This window comes from Thunnus albacares, chromosome 4 (genome assembly GCF_914725855.1).
Source record: "Thunnus albacares chromosome 4, fThuAlb1.1, whole genome shotgun sequence".
NCBI lineage: Eukaryota > Metazoa > Chordata > Actinopteri > Scombriformes > Scombridae > Thunnus > Thunnus albacares.
Window position 1 is genome coordinate 27331940 of NC_058109.1, and position 13009 is coordinate 27344948.

The 13009-nt window shown below is 43.3% G+C and overlaps 1 protein-coding gene across 8 annotated transcripts in view; it reads right to left on the reverse strand.

The window, feature by feature from the left end:
- The window catches only part of magi1b (membrane associated guanylate kinase, WW and PDZ domain containing 1b), a 141497-nt gene that overhangs the window by 8631 nt on the left and 119857 nt on the right, over positions 1-13009 (reverse strand). For 6 of the 8 annotated variants that reach the window (XM_044348572.1, XM_044348574.1, XM_044348571.1 and 3 more), the window contains 6 exons: positions 8481-8572; positions 7615-7807; positions 6145-6522; positions 3968-4171; positions 323-416; positions 33-123 (listed from right to left, as the gene is read on the reverse strand). In XM_044348572.1, the coding sequence (XP_044204507.1) occupies positions 33-123; positions 323-416; positions 3968-4171; positions 6145-6522; positions 7615-7807; positions 8481-8572 (1052 nt within the window). The remainder of the gene's footprint in view (positions 1-32; positions 124-322; positions 417-3967; positions 4172-6144; positions 6523-7614; positions 7808-8480; positions 8573-13009) is intronic. The other 2 variants (XM_044348573.1, XM_044348577.1) reach the window with 1 other exon arrangement.

Genomic DNA, 13009 nt, shown 5'->3' on the forward strand with positions numbered 1-13009 from the left:
CGACGGGTGAATGGATGGCTGTCCTTCCTTACCTGGGCTGAGACTGGTTGTGTTGGGGGCTGAGGAGGAGGGCCTTGTGGGGCTTTAAACTCAAATGATTCCTGTTTTGGTTTGGTATTGTTCCTGTGACAGAAAGATAGCATCTTTTATATAACAATTGAAATATTTAAGAATCAAATCAGAGACTAAACACATTTAAAGCATTGACTGATACATTTAATGTGCAAATTTAACATGTAATTTGAAAACCATTCTGCAGCCTTTTTTAAAAGACTATTCATGTTCTTTCCAAAGTACTCATTTTCCCCAGTGTGCCCCTTACCTGGCCTCAGGTGCAGCCTGTTGCTGAGGTGTGTGAGTGGTGGTTATAGTGGCGATCTTCTCTGCATTGGTCAATAAAGACGCATTTGATGACTCTGAGTGTGACAGAAGAAAGAGGTTGTCATGTCAACAGTCTGACATAATTTTAGGCACACACAATAAAATGTCTGAGGCAACCACACTGGCTTTTTTTTTTTTTTTTTAAAAAAAAAAAAAAAAAAAAAAAAAAAGAAAAAGAAAAATGGGGAGCATTTGGGAAAATGATTGCTTTTCTTGACAGCCTGTGTGATTTTTTTCCACACTTTTCAAGAACCTTTCTGCTTCCAGCAGACATAAAAATTCTTGCTACACAGACTAAAGCGTATTGACACAGGCTCCTTCTGTACAGCTGCTAATTCAATACATTCTAATTTACATAAAATACTCCAATAGAAGCATCTGTAGTGTCCCGTCTCTGTGAGATGGAATTAAATCCATATTTCACATGTGGAAAATGTTCTTTTTTTTTTTTTCCAAGCGTGAACAGTTGTGTAAATTCAGGAACTGTCAGCTACAAACATTAGCTGACCCAGGGGACCACCAGCACCAGCATCAGCCTCCAGGCTTCCTCAACTGCTTAGCCAAGCTCCAGGACACCAGAGTAATACAGCGCTTCACATGTGTGCTATCAATCATCTTGTCAAAGGGCGTTTCTTTTTTCCAAAAGGTGTACATCTCACTTTGGAATGAAACTGCTCCTGTCTGCCTGTGAATTATCCAACAGGAAACATGCGCTTGGAAGCTCGAGGGACATGAAAGCTCCTGGTTATTTTGCCTTTTATCTTTGCACTGATTCAATCATTCTGTGTTATCAGTAAATCATGCTGGGCTCGGACAGCAAAAAAAAAAAACGGGGCGTCATTACACTTCTCTTGTTGCATAAAGAATCCTTTCTTCTCCTTAACAACCTAATCTTTCTTGGCTATCTACAGGTATCCTTTATTTGATTACAACTCTCCACCCCTCTCTGCTCAGTCCCCTACTCGCTATTCCTCTCACAGTTAGTTCCCCCTCTCATCTATTCATCTATTCATCTCCTCCACCCCCCACTTGTCCCTTTGGAGCATGTTGGCTTAACTCTTCAATTGCCCATTACCCACGAGGTACAAACTCTGCCAATCAAGCTTCAGCGTGGGCGGGGCGGGGCTCGTTTCAGATTGTAGAGAGGAGACCCATCTAATTCTGGGTGAACACGAGCGTGTGATCATTGGGTCTCGTGCAAGAAGCAATCATACGAACAGATTCTTATTTTGGCGCAGCAACCGCTACATATCAGCGGTTGTTGGAAACTGTCTCTCACTCCGACAGCTGCCTCTGTGTCTCTTTGCAGGTCCAGTATCATCTTGTGTTGCAGCTGACAGTGTAACATCAACTGTAGAGTATAATATTCTCCTCTAATATCTCTGTGACTGTCACATGACCGCCTCCCACCACGGAGCAATTTGCTTCGGAAAGATGTTTTTTTGAGGCCCAATGTTTCAGCTTGTTCCTCAGCATGAGGTCCTTGCTGAAGATCTCCACCCCCCTCTATGAATTCCTGGCATCAACTGTGTTACATTCTCACATTTTCTGTTGCTCATTTCTCACTTTCACCGCCTCACATTTGTCCCCGTAAACCCTATTCGCCCCTCCATCTGTTCATTTGCATATCCCACTCCTTCCATTCTGCTGCCTCTCTCCGTTTATCTCTCCTCCAACTGTTTTCTGTCTGGAAATTAAACGAATAAGCTCCGTTCTCTCTGTCCTCTGTTCCGCTCGTGACCCACTGCCTCTTTTAGCCTGCCTCGCTTAAAAACATTCACAGCGCACAGGAAAAAAAAAAAAAAAAAAAAAAAAAAGCACTGAGCTGTTTCTGTAATTTGTCTCTGGCCCTGGCAATATGCCCTCCCGCCCTGGATGGGCTGAGTTAGGTAGGGGAGGCAGGAACAATCAAAATGAGAAATTCAGGAGAGAGAAAGAGAAAGAGGAGCAGAGACAGGAAGAGAGGTAGAGGAGATAGTGGATAGTGGGAGGGCTGTACTACACAATATACCCCAGGTTGTGCTAAAAAAAAAAAAAAAAAAGACACATCATATCACCTCAGGCACGTCTATCTCCTCTTTCTCGCACAATGGAAAGCAATGCTGTGCTTGGTCTGCGCCTCAAGTCTATGCTGCAGAGACATAAGCTTTGATGAAGGCATTGGCTGTTTGTGCATGCATCACAGTGCACCCAGCAGAAAGAGCTCCGTGCCTGTTTTCCTCGTCATTGCAGACGTATCGAGCATCACCCTCTACAAAACTCCTGCTGTGCTCCCACACAGGGGAGAGGTGAGCTCAATGAAAAGCAGCTGAACCTGACTTCACCTTAGTGGAGCCTCTTGCAATAGTATTTATTCCCGTCAGAAAGTTTAGACAGGATTGATGCATATAAAAATAGGCGTGCTCAGCCATGTGTAAACAGCGGCAGAGACACGACTTAGAAACACAAGCCACAATCTTTCCCTGTCACTCTCTCTGTCTGCGTGTCAGACGGCGTGCGTGTGTTTGACACATGCGCGTAAACACAAAACCAGAACTTTCCGATAAAGCATATCCGGTTATTTCTTTCCCTGACGCCTTCTCTCTTGCTCTCTGTGTCTTCTTGGCAGAGCAATTCTGGCTCCCTGTTCTCATCAACCGCTCCGCAGGAAAAAAAAAAAAAAAAAAAAAACCCAAAACACTTCATCCATAAGAAGTGAGCGGGAAAAGCAACGAGCGGTGGACAAATAGCTCCAATTTCTACTAGTGCGCAGGTTGACAGGGAGCATCGGCTTCCTCGCGCACACACATACACTTAATTAAACAGTATTTGTGAAGCATGCCAGGGTGATCTGTCAGCACGAAGTAGCGAGAGCACAACATACAATGTGCACAAACTTTCCTTAAAAACACTTTGACAGAAAAAAAAAAAAACACACCCACATACACAGAGGAAGTTGTGCATCTCTCTTTCTATCTATCTCTGAAACACACACACACACACACACACACACACATCTAAATTACTCTTGCATGTTTTAAAAGTGCAGGCATGCCGAAGGCAGAAATGCAAAGGCTGAGAAAAGTTGCCAAATATCCCTAAAGAGGCAGTTCTGTCAACACTGTGGGGGTGTTCCAGTCACTTTGAAAGCAAGTGAAGAAACTGCAAGCTTTATGTAACACTACAGGCATACATAAGCACCACTCAGGAAAGTTCACAGCTAGTCTTGCTCCTCATTAACACTCACACTATGTAATAATACTAATAATAGTTGATAATTGTGTTGATTGGCTTACATTAGCATTTTATTGAGGAAAGTCACACACCCTCATTCACCAACCTTGATGAATGAGCTCTTGTGCAATAGTTGCCAAATATATTAATGTAAGGACCCAAAAAATATTGTATATTTGGCTGAATGGGATATCAGAGTGTGCTGGTTGGTGAGATCCCGCACCTTTCCAAGGACTATTGAAAGCACCTTTTAGGGACCCCTGAGGGTGCTGGCTCCCTATTTTGACTACAACTATTAGACAAAAAAAATGAAGGTATTATGACCAAACTAGCTTGGAAAAATGGAGTCTGAGCTGCTGTGATTTTTACTCACCGTCACCAGGAATGATGCGTAGTGTGACCGTGTTCCCGGCTTCCTTGATGAGGTTGACGATGTCAGAGTGGGACTTGTTGGTGATGGAGCATCCGTTCACCGCCAGGATGCGATCGCCGACTTTCAGCTTCCCACAGCGGTCCGCCGGGCTTCCCTCAATGATACGGCCTATTTTGTGGGGCATGGCCACACATGCATTGCCAGCTATGGTCACCATTGACATGTTGCGATGTGTGTGATTCGGTGTGTGTGTGTGTGTGTGTTTGTTGTGTTGTTGGATAGCGTTTGGAGAGGGAAAGGGGGAAAAGGAGTAGAGAAAGAGGATGAAAAGGTTAAGCGTTAATTCACCTACAGCCAACAGCCAGCCAAGCCAAAGTCACTGAGAGGAGCTGATCAGATATACAGCGGGACAAAACGCAAGCGTTTGCAAAGAGGGGAAAAATCATGTGCTCTGCAAAGAAATAAAAGAATCTGTCATACTGTAGTTCTCAGTACTTTCCCTGTAAATTGGTTTTCTCAAATTAATCATTGGAAAAAACTGAACTTGACTCCATATCCAATGTATTCGTCCTCCTCCGCCCTGTCTGTCTCCCTCCCCTCTTTTTCGTAAAGCTGCTCCGGCTCCAAATTTCTAAAATGGGTATAATTATTATATTTGCATGACAGTCTCTGCAGCAAAAAGCTAATAATAATGGAAAAACTATGTTGTGTTGTCTGCATCTCTAATATCTCTAAGACCTGCACCTGCAGAAAGTTGGAGACAACAAACATACATCAGAGCTGACATCTCACCAACTACCCTGAGGTCTCTCTGTTTCTCTCCCCCAATCTCTCTCTCTCTCTCTCTCTCGTGCTCTCTCGCTCTCTTTCAGCAGTCTGACATCAGTCACTGCAGAGAAACGGAGCGTGCAATCACTCCTTTTATTCCTCATCTGACTTTGCACTATTATTCCTCTTCCTGTCTTTTTAACTGATTCCAACCATTTTGGCCTGTAAAATATTGAGTGTAGAGTGGATGAGCGAGAGAATGCTGCTGCGTTTCTGTACAAAATAAAGTGCTTCTCTCCAACTACAGTATGGAGTGTATGGACGAACTGGTTTCTGACACCATCACTGCTATGCAACAATGACGTATCGGAAAGCAACAACTGAGTTTGAAACTTTCATGTAGCCGACGGGTCTCCGTTAGAGTTCACATGTCATATCAAATCAAATAAAGCTGGTCTGCGCTTCCTACTCTGGCCTGTGAAGAGGAGCTTTGCCACTTTGAAAGCCAACTTGGAAAGTTGAGCGTTTTCAGGTGTTTTTCAGTCCACCCACACTGAGAGAGATAAGAGCGTAGAGCACAGTGAAATGCCGTAGTGGTGTAGGCAGGAAGTCATGGCAAAGAGTGCGCTACATAGAAAGGACACTACTAGTTTGTAAAAAGCAAAGTAGAGTCAATTTGACCTGAATGATGAAAGGATGTGTGAGAGGAGATCAGATAGAGACACATTGTATGGCTGAAAAACATATTACGATATTTACTATTAGTGAAGTGATGCAAGATAACCTAAAATTATGATGTTATTTCAATCAGTGCATCTCCATGATCCTGTGCTGTAAAATAAATGTTATTCAAACAGGTCATTTTCCCTATTTATCCTGTTTACAGCACTCCTTCTCATTAAGCTGTCATTAGGCTTTTAGTGCCAACCTGCTCGGCAGAAGCCATTTAAGTTCAGCTGAATAATACAAGTGCCTTATGTAAGACCCACTTCACTTTTGATCAATTATGAAAGCCCTGTGCGAGTATAGCAGCAGCTGCAGGCGAAGAAAGGGTTTCAGTGTCTTGGTTTTGAAAGACTCAGACAAAAATGAGAAAGAAGAACCACTTCTTTGAAGAGTGTTGGTATTGATCTGGTGAGACTGTAAATAGCCAGAATCTGCACTGTTTGTCAGGCTATTTAGTGTTCACTGGTTTTACGGATGATACAGGCAGCCCATAAAGACGACAGGAAGATAAAAGGCCTCGGTGATGAGGGAAAGCTAAAAGAGTGTGTTTCATGTTTGGCTGAGTGGAGTTGATCTCTGTAATATTTGCATGTATGATCAAAAACAATGTGCCTGAAAATGTTTTGTGACTTTTGTGACGCTACAAAAAAAAAAAAAAAAAAAAAAAAAGAGAACTCTCTTACCGAAGGTGGTGCCGGCTTCGGGTCGCGACACCGACGAGACGATGACAAAACCGAATCCCTCGTTCTCGCCGCGGTGGATCTCTACATCGTAGGGCTGCAAGGCGGATGTGGAAACAGTGGAGATGGTGTTGGGGGGCTGAGAGGAGGTGGTGGCGGCAGCTGCTGCAGCGACCACAGTGTTGCCGCTGCCGCCGGCCCCTCCGCCCCCTCCCCCGCTGCCGATGCCGGAGGTGGAGCCGCTGCCGGAGCTGACAGTGTTGAGGGAGTTCTGGCTGCCCTGCGGGGTGCGCTTTCCTATCTCTTCCGTCAGGCTGGGCGCCTGGGTGCTGCTGTGGTGGGAGGACGCCGGCGATGGAGGCACGTCTCCCTCTGCTTTAACTAGAGATAGCAGAGGAGAATGAGATGAGAGAGATGGAGATATAAAGTGTGGAGTTCAAGAGGAAATAATGTAGGGAAACGACAGAGGACACAACAAGAAGATCAAGAGGAGACTGAAGACAAACATAAAAATTAGGCCACCCAGTGTTACATAAGAGGCTGAGGAGATAATGGAGAAGTAGAAGTAAAGTAATTGGTGCATAATAAGGCAAGATAACATTAAAACTGTCAAGATATGACAACAAAGCAAAATGTTACATCATCTGTACAATCTGAAAATAAAACAGATTGTAAATCAGAACAGGTCCTTTTCTCTCCTAACACAACTACTTCATGTTGATATGATAAAAGAAAAGCCGGTGAGACAGCTTGGGTAGAAGAGCCTCTCCAACAATATCTCCTCTGATCTGTTCCGAACAAAAGATGAACTAAAGACGCAGTCCGCCTTTTGTATCTGGACGTTTCATTCCACATTTCATTTCCTGTACAGCTGCTCAAGGAAGGCGCCTCATAATCTAAGCGTTCTGAGGCAGACGGAGAGCAGCAATGCACTAATGTCTGGCCGCTGTCATCGGGCCGAAGGTTGACCACCCTCTTCATCATGTTTATGGGCCTTTCTTTATCGCCTTCTGAGGAGCGGCTCGGGGCTGAGCTGAGCAGTGTGAAGGCAGTGATAGGGCAGGGGGGCCTTTGCTTGCTGCAGCGGCCAAACGCTTCCTGCCGTTACACACCCAGACTATTACAGAGGAAGGAGAGGGAGTGACTCCTGCACACAGCGAGCAGGTCCCTCAGGCTCCTGATGGAACTGTGATGAAAATAAATGGGGGCCTTGGAGGTGTAAAGTACAGAGCGCTTTTCAGTGACTCAATACTGTTGTACTTTAAAGCAGAGGCTGTAATGGCATAATAAAGACATCCGATTTTGTTCGCAAAATGGATTCATTATAGTATTCAGTATAGTTTTTGAACTTCGACCAGCAGAAATATATTAAAGCACTATGTGAATGATTGCTGAGCACAGACTTTTCTGGACCTGTCAGCTGTTCTCTAATAGGCTGGGCTGCTCCCTCGTCTTGACCCTCATGTGTCTTACCGCCGTAGCTGGTTTTGCGTCGCACGGTGAGGTTGACGTGACCCTGCTTAGCCGCTTGCTGCATCAGTTGCACCACCAGTTGGTGCGACTTGCCCACCACTGCTGTGCCGTCCACGCATATCAGTTCGTCGCCGGACCTCAGGCGCCCATCCTCGTCCGCTGCACCGTATTTCACTATGTGGCCGATATATATCTGAAACACACCCAAAGTAGATGGATGAGACTGTGTGAACAAATCTAGAGCAACATGTGATGACTGCCATCAGCTATGTGCTGTAGATTTTATATAGTACAAGGAAAGAAGTCAAACAATGCATTTTCCTGAATCAAAAGAATAGGAACACATATAAATAAGAATTCAAAGGCATAAAGGTGCAGGTCTGCTATAATTTAAACCTCACTAGTACATCTTTACTCTTCATTCCAGCCCGCCTCAATAGTGACTTGAGCCAAACTCTACCGTAAATCATTATTTTGTTCCTTCAAAATACGCAGTGCAGGCCAGTGAACAAGAACAAACAACTTTTCCTTTTTAAAAAATGGAAGAAAAAAGTGACTGAGGCTACATTGGCCAGATCAAAGAGAAACTTTGTTGCAGAAATCACCAATATGAATTTCAGTCCAACACAGGAGCTCAGAACTACACACAGGAGGAAGATAAATAGAAAACAGGAGGTATAGAGAAAAAAAAAAAGATATGCTTAAAAAACTGTATAGATGCTGTTCTACAGCTGGGATATAACGTCCTTTTAATCATTCAGGTTACAGAATTGTTGGTTATAGTTTATACATTGTTCACACTGTAAATAATGAGAATTGAAAAGCAAAAGCAAACGAGAGACAGAGAGCAGGAGCGAGAGACTCACCGGCTCTCCTGGCTCGTTGCCTCCAAGGATCCTGAAGCCGAACCCTGTGTCCTTCCTCCACAGGAAAATGTCCTGCTCCTGGAAGTCTGGAACTGGAAAATCAAAAAAACCATCATTAACATTTCTACAATTAATACAAACCGTCAGCCCAGGAGACTCTCAGTACAAGAAGAATTCAGCACTAACATGCCATTAGCCATTTAATATACTCTGTAAAACTCTTTGTCATAAAGAGGGCTGCAGACATCAGTATGGCCATAATGGATGCACCCATTGTTCTCAGGGAGTCAAGCCAACCCCCTGCTTCTGTCAACATGCGAATAATCATCCTCCCAACTGTTCTACGCTTTGTCACTAAGAAAGCACTTTGCACAAACAAACTGTCTTGAGGCTTTGAGAAAAGAACAAACAACCGATCCATCAAAAGACTAGAGGGATCTATTTTGGGCGAAGAGCATAGGTATCAAGCTTAAATAAACTATCAAAAGCCAGACAGGCTGCCAAAAAAAATCCAGAGCACCCTCATTCATTGCTCTCATAATTAGAACTGATCTGGCTGAAATTCCCCTCTGATGTCAAAAATATTTTTTTTTTTACTTCTTTCTTGGCTTTTTAAAAAACACACTGGACATTACTAATCCAACAGATAACACTACACTGTTTCTTTTATGAAGCAATGTGTGACATGCAACTCCATTTCCACTCTTCCCTACATTATAGAGCACTTTCCACCCGGCAGAGGTGCTAATACATGCTGGAATAGGCTATATATTATTGAGCAGGAGGCCTGAGTGTGGCTAGTTCACAGTCAATTCCCATCAACAAGAGAAAGAAGCGAGTGTGTGTGTGCCTGTGTGTGAGCATACTAGGCACAAGAAAGGTGCTGTGCAAAAGCACCGCAGCGACTGACAGCTCATGGTTCATGTAGCAGAGAAACAGAAAGGGGGGGCCTCAGGGGGGCTACTGGGAACCAGGGGAGAGAAGGAACAAGTGTGTGTGTATATGTGTGTGGTCTCCTTTCGGTGTACACATGATCTTCTTTGCTTTAAGTATATTTATTCACATATGCATTTGTATGGTCACAGCTGTGTTATACGTGACCGACAAACATGCACCTCTGAGCAAACTCCCTGGGAGATTTCCTTCGCTCTAGCAGAGGCCACTGCTGCCAAGGCCACTAAAGCCACTAAGAGGCGGCAGGGTGGCAGAAGGCATAAGCAGCCGGCTTCCAATCTGTTCCTTCAGTCAACAGTTAAAATCCCTGCGGAGTGCAGCCATCTCCTCCAATCTATCACAATGTAACTGTGGAGGCACTGGGAAAGGAGGAGTCAAAGGCTAACTGTCACAATCTGCACCCGTACTTGGGAGGGTCACCTGCCCGTTTACACCCTGCTCCCGACGATTAACAGATCCATAAGTGATCCCCGCAGTGGGGCAACTGGGTGTGAATCGATCAATATTTTACAGAGATGGATGGACCTGTGTAGAGCTGCCGTGCTACAGGTGAGGACTGCAAATAACGAGCGTCGATGGTTCAAACAGTGAGGAAATTAAACTGGGAACATGTTAAAACCAGACAATAATCAAAATGAGGGCTCATAAAGCATGGGCGAGTCTTCTATCCTCTCTGGCCCTGGTGTTCAGAGTAGTTTAATGCTGTGTGAGTTTTTTTAGGGGGATTTTTCTGCAAATGGAAATCATTCACCACACGGTGCATTTAAGACCTTGATCTCAGCAGAACTTTTCATTACAGGGAATGTTGCGTAGAGAAATGCCTTCGCCTTAGCGGAAGCCTGAGCCCTATGGGGTGCATGCTGCAGGACTTTATGGACAAGAGCTCAATGCAGCATGAGGGAGCGGAGGATTTACGCCTGCTGTTACAGGTCAGCTGTCATTCTCTGTGTGTTCTTCTCTGCTTTTCTATACCATGGAATCCCTTGATCTGCCACAGCTTGACCTTTCTCTTATCCTAACATTTCTGTTTTATGTTCCATTTCTGTTTCTACAGAATGCTGCTTCCCTCTTTCATTATCCTTTGCGCTCCCCTTTGCGTGCCTTTCCATTTTGCACCGAGCAATTTAGAAAACCCCTGTTGAGACTCCATCACCTTCGGACAGGCATGTAGACATAATCTCCCCCTTGGTCATGGTTTCTTCCACTCTCCATCTCTATTCTTTATTTCCTTTTTAAAATCAAACACTATTGTCCTCTCAGCCCTTCACGGCAGCTTGCCAACAGGCACTACTAGCCCACGCTCAGCCTTTCTTTTCACATTCTTCTTCATAGACATCTAAATAATGAAAATCCTTGACAAGTGTCGCCTGGGAAAGTGATTAGATGTTCAGGTTTCTCAGCCCTTGCAGACTCCTGTTTTTTTCTCCTCCTCTCTTGTTTTTTTTTTTTCTTGACAGTGGATCTGAGGGTTATTTTTAATTGGAGCTATCCCCTTGCTTTGGCAAGGCTAGACAAGAAGGAGGGAGATATGCAATCCACTGACATCCACTCCACTACTGCTGCTAATTATACGCCCAAGTGTCTCTAAAGGGAAGTCTAGTGTAAAAGTGTGTCAATGGTGCCATTGTCGACAATTGGACCAAAGTGGCATCTCGTAACTTTTAAAGGACTTGACCGAGAACATGTGGGAAGCTTGTGATTCTGATGCTGGGCAGAAATGATAATAAAGTCAAAGCTAACTTTGTAGCTTTCAAAGTTCCAGAGACTACACAATGATACATACTTTGATTCATATACAGTAAAACTATATCTCATGATTCAACTTGACTGAAGAACTGCTGACAAGAGTTAGATGAAAAGATTGATATCACTCAGCTACAAACTATGAAAAATATACATATAATAAATATGAAGGTACAGACAGTCAGCAAGTAGCTTAACATGAACACTGGGAGCAGGGGGACACAGCTAGTCTGACTCTGTCCAAAGCAGGAAAGGTTACCAAAGTATTAATTTTTAGGGTGCTTTGCAAAGAGTTCTGGGTGGTCGGAACATAGAAACCAAAAGCAGATTTCCCAAGCTCTGTATAAATTTGAGGGACTTGCAGTGAAAGCCAGTCATTAGACTGAGTGTGATGTGGTCCAGAGGACCAATCTAGCATAGATGTGATATAAGACGGCGGCTTTCCAATAAAGGCCTTATAGATAAACAAATATATATGCATATCACGTCTCTCAGACAGTGAAGACCACCCAACTTTTTCATACAGGATGCAATGATGAGTGCTATAAACATCATGAGTAATAAACCTAAGGGCAGAATGATAAACAGCATCCAAGGACTTAAGAGTAGAGGCAGAGGCATGCCTATAAATTACATCACCATAATCCATAACAGAGAGAAAAACAGCTTTAACAATCCCTTTCCTACAAAACATAGGAATGTTTGTTCTATTTCTATACAAAAAACAATTCTTTGTTGTAATTTTTTGACAACATTGTCTATATGAAATTTGAATGTGAATTTGTCATCTATCCAAGTACCAAGGTATTTATATTCTGTAACTCTCTGTAATGGATCCTTGTAAAGTGGAAATATGAAAGTTTTTGCTATCATTTCTTCTAGCTTTAGAAAATAATAGAAACTTAGTTTTATGTGCATTCAATAAGTTTAAGATCATTAAGTGCAGCTCGGAGAACATTAGAGGAATGTTGCAGTCTGCAATACAATACAATATTGTATCATCTACGTACAAATGTGCATGGCTGTTAGCTGAAGATGAAAAAATATGAATATAAATTGTAAAAAGAACTGGACCCAGAATTAGGGTTGGGTACTGACCTTGGTACTTTTAAGGGTACTGACCAAATTATGTTGGTACTACTTAGTACCTATTCACGTTAGAACAATTGGTGCCAACTTTCGGTACCTCGTGGGACTGAGAGTGAGAGCACCTTCTAAGTAAGTTTTAACACATATTTATCCATTTTACCAGCCTGCTCGGCAGCTAGCTGCTAGTTAGCATGGCTAGCATCGTCAGCATAGCTGTGCCATGCTGTGTGTAGCCCATAGACTGTATTAAAATAAGGTGTAGCCGCGGTGCTTCCGGCAGGTAACAGGTGTGTTTACAGTGTTTGTGTGCTCTGAAAGATATCACGGTGCATATGAGACCATATGTTTACGTATGGTCTCTCTGAATAACAAAGTAGTATCACTTTGTTATTACGTATTACTTTGTTATTACAGAGAGAGTAAAGTTCCGAAAAAAAGATACCCTTGGGTACTGATACCGAATTCCAGGTACCAGTAAGTGTACTGGTTGAAATGTGAATGGAACCCAACCCTTCCTAGAACTGAATCTTTTGGATCACCCTTAGTTATCGTTAAAAACTCTGAACAAATAGTTCCAAAGTTTACTGACTGCTGCTGATCAGATAGGTAATTCAGGAACCATGCACATGCATTTGAACTAAAACCAACTTACTTAAAATATGTAAAAGCAAGGAATGATCAACAGTGTCAAATGCCTTGGAGAGGTCCAAAAGATGGCAGCACAATGTTTTTTCTCATCCAAG